General features: G+C 42.5%; 1 protein-coding gene across 2 annotated transcripts in view; it reads right to left on the bottom strand.

The window, feature by feature from the left end:
* Positions 1-1233: 1233 nt before the first annotated feature.
* LOC110502981 (mitogen-activated protein kinase kinase kinase 21) overlaps positions 1234-6024 on the bottom strand; it is a 40577-nt gene continuing 35786 nt past the window's right edge. Inside the window, exons 7-10 of one of the 2 annotated variants that reach the window (XM_021581341.3) lie at positions 5732-5882; positions 5541-5629; positions 4689-5468; positions 1234-4544 (exon numbers count right to left, since the gene is read on the bottom strand). In XM_021581341.3, coding sequence (XP_021437016.3) covers positions 4156-4544; positions 4689-5468; positions 5541-5629; positions 5732-5882 — 1409 coding nt within the window. In that variant the 3' untranslated portion in view covers positions 1234-4155. The remainder of the gene's footprint in view (positions 4545-4688; positions 5469-5540; positions 5630-5731; positions 5883-6024) is intronic. The other variant, XM_021581342.3, reaches the window with a different exon arrangement.

The raw sequence follows: 6024 nt of genomic DNA, 5'->3' as shown, positions 1-6024 counted from the left end.
AATATATGTTTTTGTTTTAAAAATCATACATTTTCTTTACTGATTTAACCTCGTCTAAGTAGTAGGAGAAAAATCTATTAATCCCGAAGCCACTCCTGAGGGGTAAACATTGTTCCTTAAAACACCATACAGGTGATTTATTCTGAGACCATAAAACTAGAATACTTGTACATACACTAGGCCCCAAATAAAAGTATGTAGATGGGTACTATGTAACAAAAACTTTTTTTAAAATAAAATACATTTGTCAATTTGACTTAAATCATTTCAAACCAAATGGCTGGTTAAAAATACAGTATAAAAAATCTGTCTCATGAACTTTGGTGAAAGTTTTAGGAACAGGAGACATAACATTATTTTGTCCCTCAACAGAGACTGTCTGCAGATCAACAGCAGAGCTCCTTCTCGTGTATCTTGCAGCTTGTTGAGTGCAACACCACTCTAACTACACAAGCGCAGTGCACAGGAAGTCTGAATGATTGTGCTTTGTCAATCGCCTTGCTAGCCTAGTCTCATACTATATGTGCTGTAGCAAACTCTATCATAACCATGAGCCATTCTGTATAAGACTAAACTATTGGCTTACATGGTCCTCCAGAGGCTGGATATCATCATCACTTAGTCATCCTACTACAGGTTATTACGCTCAGAGAGGAGTCCGAGAAGTGGTCACGTCACCAGAGTTTCTTTGACCTTGTCCTTATAAAATCTACAGCACTATTACAGCTGTTGGTCCATGCAGGTTATTGAGAAGACATGTCATACTGCATGTCTGCAAAATAATATTTGCCTCCCACAGTGAGACTACTTGCAGCATAATTCATTCATTGATTTGAGACCCAACATGAAACATTTCAGAGAATACTATTTCATTATAATTACTGCATTGCAGACCATTTTCATTCCAAGATACTAAGACAACAAAAATAGGCATTTGGTCTTGATTTCCAGGTATTGACACTACACAAGGTAAAGAGCGTATGGATTCACATTTGTTTGGTATGATCTTGAGTTGATTTACATTTCCAGAAAGAACGTGGAGTGTTTGAGGATTCACACTGGTTCAAAGACCTATCATTCTAATCAGACGGCCATTCTTGAAGTGGTTTAAGTATGCTGTGAGTATAAAAGTAAGAAGGTTGAGGTCAACTGACGTATTTGTTAACATGGGGATACATGAAGATAAAACAACGCTGGGATTCTGTGGTGCGAACAAAAACACTGATAAACAGGTTTGATCAGTATGTACTGTATGTTGTCGTCTCAATCACTTCAACCAGTTTCCTCACACACAGAGCTAACACAATGCTAATAAAAAGGAAGGCAAAAAAAAAAAAACTTAAGTTGTCGTTCAATTAATGGAATGCTTAACATGTCAGGATATAGCAAGGACTCCAGCTTAGACAGTGAAGAGATTTGATCTCAAAGACAGTGTTAAAAAAAGCTATTCTTCCAGTTGTACTGACTTCAACAGCTGTCTGGGATGTACTGTTAGGAATGTCGATTTAAATAAAGAGAAAGTGACTTCAACAGCTGTCTGGGATGTACTGTTAGGAATGTCGATTTAAATAAAGAGAAAGTGACTTCAACAGCTGTCTGGGATGTACTGTGAGGAATGTCGATTTAAATAAAGAGAAAGTGACTTCAACAGCTGTCTGGGATGTACTGTTAGGAATGTCGATTTAAATAAAGAGAAAGTGACTTCAACAGCTGTCTGGGATGTACTGTTAGGAATGTTGATTTAAATAAAGAGAACGTGACTTCAACAGCTGTCTGGGATGTAATGTTAGGAATGTCAATTTAAATAAAGAGAACGTGACTTCAACAGCTGTCTGGGATGTAGTTAGGAATGTCGATTTAAATAAAGAGAAAGTGACTTCAACAGCTGTCTGGGATGTACTGTTAGGAATGTCGATTTAAATAAAGAGAAAGTGCTCACGATTTAAACAGAACTACAAAAACAGAGATTTAACATTCGGTATTCTTTGTAAACGGGGACGAACAACAATACATTGGATATTTATGGACAGTTTTACTTGTTGCTCAGTACTAATGACTTGCATGGTACTTAAATGGGGACAGAATATTCAGATGATAAAAATGTGTGTAGTCTAGTGGCATCAGAGACAGTTCCTGTCAGCTTTTCATGTTAATATGAAAACGACTGCTAAGGAATACAGCATTTAACTGTTACTCAAACAAGTATTGAAATATATTTAATTCCCATCTCTTTGTTCCTCAAAATAGTGTTTTCACAGGAACCTAGGTAGACTAACCCCCATGTGAACTGATTTCGAGCCAAATGGTCATATTCCACATAAACCATAGCAGCTATTAATGCAGAATAGTCTTTATGTACAGTACTGGTACTGGTCCAGCTGCTGGTAAGGCTTGTCGTATAGTGGTAAAGTAGAAGCTGACCAGGCCTGGTTTAGTGTTGAGACTAGAGGCCGATTTGTCGATAAAATAAATAAAAATGTATACCTTTATTTAACTAGCCAAGTCAGTTAAGAACACATTCTTATTTTCAATGACGGCCTAGGAACTGTGGGTTAACTGCGTTGTTCAGAGGCAGAACGACAGATTTTCACCTTGTCAGCTCGGGGGATCCAATCTTGCAACCTTACAGTTAACTAGTCCAACGCAATAACGACCTGCCTCTCTCTCGTTGCACTCCACAAGGAGACTGCCTGTTAGACGAATGCAGTAAACTAAGGTAAATTGCTAGCTAGCATTAAACTTATCTTATAAAAAACAATCAATCATAATCACTAGTTAACTACACATGGTTGATGAGACTGAGCATGCAAGCATCTGACTGAGCGGTGGTAGGCAGAAGCAGGCGCGTAAACATGAATTCAAACAGCACTTTCGTGCGTTTTGCCAGCAGCTGTTCGTTGTGCTTCAAGCATTGTGCTGTTTATGACTTCAAGCCTATCAACTCCCGAGATGAGGCTGGTGTAGGCTGGTTAGCGCGCGCTAACTAGAGGGACGGAAGCTATGCTGTTTCACTGGCAATACTAAAGTGCCTATAAGAACATCAAATAGTCAAAGGTTAATGAAATACAAATGGTATAGAGGAAAATAGTTATATAATTCCTATAATAACTACAACCTAAAACGTCTTACCTGGGAATATTGAAGACTCATGTTAAAAGGAACCACCAGCTTTCATGTTCTCATGTTCTGAGCAAGGAACTGAAACGTTAGCTTTCTTACATAGCACATATTGCACTTTTACTTTCTTCTCCAACACTTTGTTTTTGCATTATTTAAACCAAATTGAACATGTTTCATTATTTACTTGTGGCTAAATTTATTTTAATGATGTATTATATTAAGTTAAAATAATTGTTCATTCAGTATTGTTGTAATTGCCATTATTACAAATAAAATAAAAAAAATAGTCCGATTAATCGGTATCGGCTTTTTTGGTCCTCTAATAATCGGTATCGGTATTGAAAAATCATAATCGGTTGACCTCTAGTTGAGACTAGGTTTTCCAGTGTTGTTTGTTGCACTGTTACAGATGTAGGGTCTTAATTTAATCACCCTGTTGCAGAAGAACTGTCCTGCTGCAGGATTATTTTCCTGCTGTAGCAAACTGGCTCAAATTAAGATCCTACATTTGTAAATCTGTCAGTTGCACCACATGTTGACTTCAATATTACCTCTCAGACATTGGACAGAACTCATCCTAAAATAAACACTGTTGTATCTGTCAATATAAAAACAAAATCAATACAATACAAAATAATTACCAGCATTAAATCAAAACGGAGAATAAAAGATCCACAGACAAAAGCAAATTAAAATTTTAACATAAGCATCATTTTGTAACTTAAGATGCCATGGTCCTAACCAATATGTGCGCACAAAAATGTAAACATTTCTGCAACAACAAAAAATGAAATGTGTTCCTTCGTTGTTCAATCAACCTGATGCTATTGAAACATGTTTTTCCAATATTAAATTACCTATCAAAATATTACATAATAAATAAACTGTTCAGCAGCAGTGGCCTACATTCAGGTAAAAACCACAGGAGGGCAGTGGAATGCCCTGGAATGTCAAATAAGACTTGTTGATCCAACTCATAAACGTTACTTAGAGATTGGATCCTGGTAATAAGGCAGCTTATTTCTGCTATGACAATCATTTTTTCTCTAGTTCGAAGACGGAGGGGCGACTGGGGCCGCTCTGAATTCGGCAGAGGGGCACGGTGCAGTCACGTTTCTGCCCCTCCGTGTCCATATCCAGCAGGGAGCAGTCCATCTTGACCTCGGCGGAGGAGAGGACGATGTTGAGGCTCCTGGCACTCTTCTCTCCAGAATAGTGGCCCAGGGAGTAGCTTTTGTTGCGGCCCCTCAGGAGACCCCAGGAGTGGGGTTTGCCCCGGAGCGACAAAGGCCGGGACCTGGAGGTGACAGTCTCCCCACGGGCTGCTCTCTTAGGGGTGTCCTCCCTGTCAGACTTCTTCTTCTGAGAGGTTGTGGTGGAAGACAGTCCCGATGAAGTTGTGAGAGAGCCAGATGTACCGTTAGCTGGGGATAGAAAGGAGAAACAGAGACTGTTTCATTGTTCACGGATCATTTGTACAGTGGTGTCACCTCACAATCAAACACTACTGCATTAAATATATACAGTCTCTCTGTGTCACCCACGGTCCTGATGTCACGTTCACTCACTGTCCTGAACGATGGCCGACTTCTTCCTCCGGAGGTGAGAGCCCATGCTTTGACTGTGAGTCTTCTCTGGGGCAGCAGGCTGGGGGAGGGGGGAGGCCGGAGTCCTGCGGCCGGGCGCCTCTGGAACCTGGGGCTGGGAGCCACTTCTGGGCTGTGGCGTGGGGTGCGACAGGCTGATAGGGGCCACTTCCTTCACAGGGCTGGGCTCTGGCCCCTCCGAGGCTGACCGCAGGAGGCTCTTGGTGGAGTTATACTCTGAGATGGAAGACATGGAGATGAGATTGATGGGGCCTTGGGAGGCTGCCTCCTCCTTATGGGAAGAACGTCCACCAGGGAAGCGTGTGGCGCGCTGGAACAGACCCTCTTTCTTTTTCTTCTCCACACTGGGCTGAGGCTCAGGGTCATCTGCCGGTGGGGCATTGAGCACGTTACGCAGGTCGAAGCCCAATGCTACCGAGGCCAGCATAGAGGCACAGCCGTAGAGTACGGCGTCTGTCCGGCGGCGAGCGGAGGTCCTCTTCAGGCTGTTGGTGGGGGTGTGCTGGGGGGTGGTGCTGGTGGAGCTGGCTGAGGTGGTACTGGAGTCCTCCAGGCTTTCCCCAGGGCAGCTTCCTGCCGTCCCCTCGCCCCCCTGCTGCTTCTCATCTTTCCACAGAGGTAGATCGATGTACACCTGATTGGGGAACTTCAGTTGCTTTGGTTTGGTGTTGTCCGATCCATCTGGCGAGCACATCTCTTCTTTACTGGTCCCTGAACATGAAGGACGAGGACAGAGACAAGCTGTTGACAGGGACTAAGAAATGGTGTTGTTGTGTTCCATCTGATTATATTAGAAGACACATTTCCCCTCACCTTGCTGCTCTGCAAACAACGCAGCCAACGGAACGGACTTCCCCAGACTGGTGGACCAGGGGTTGTTTCCATCAGACAGTGGCCTCACTCTGCCAGGACAAGTCAGTTTCAAAAAACAACCCACACAGACACCATGAAGATGACAGAAGAAATACTGAACGGAGATGAAAAGAAACACTAATGTCCTGTACCTTTCAGCACAACTTCCCCGCTCCTTGGTCTGAACGGAGCTCGGTCCCCACGTTCGCCCCTTCTTCTTAATCCCCTTCTTGACGTCATCAAACTCCTCCGGCTTGTAGATGGTGCTTCGTCCCCATGTCCTGTTGCTCTCGTCCAGAGTCACTGTGATGAAGGAGAGAACATCAGTCAACAACTGGCAGAGTACTCCAATACACCAGTGACAAATCTTAGTGTCCAGGCCAACAGCAGATACAGTTGCAGCCAAATATATTGGCACCTTTGCACTTTCTTAAATAATTCCCTA

Source organism: Oncorhynchus mykiss, chromosome 23, assembly GCF_057628025.1.
Source record: "Oncorhynchus mykiss isolate SJ-2025 chromosome 23, ASM5762802v1, whole genome shotgun sequence".
Lineage (NCBI taxonomy): Eukaryota > Metazoa > Chordata > Actinopteri > Salmoniformes > Salmonidae > Oncorhynchus > Oncorhynchus mykiss.
This window is presented reverse-complemented; position numbering and strand designations above follow the sequence as displayed.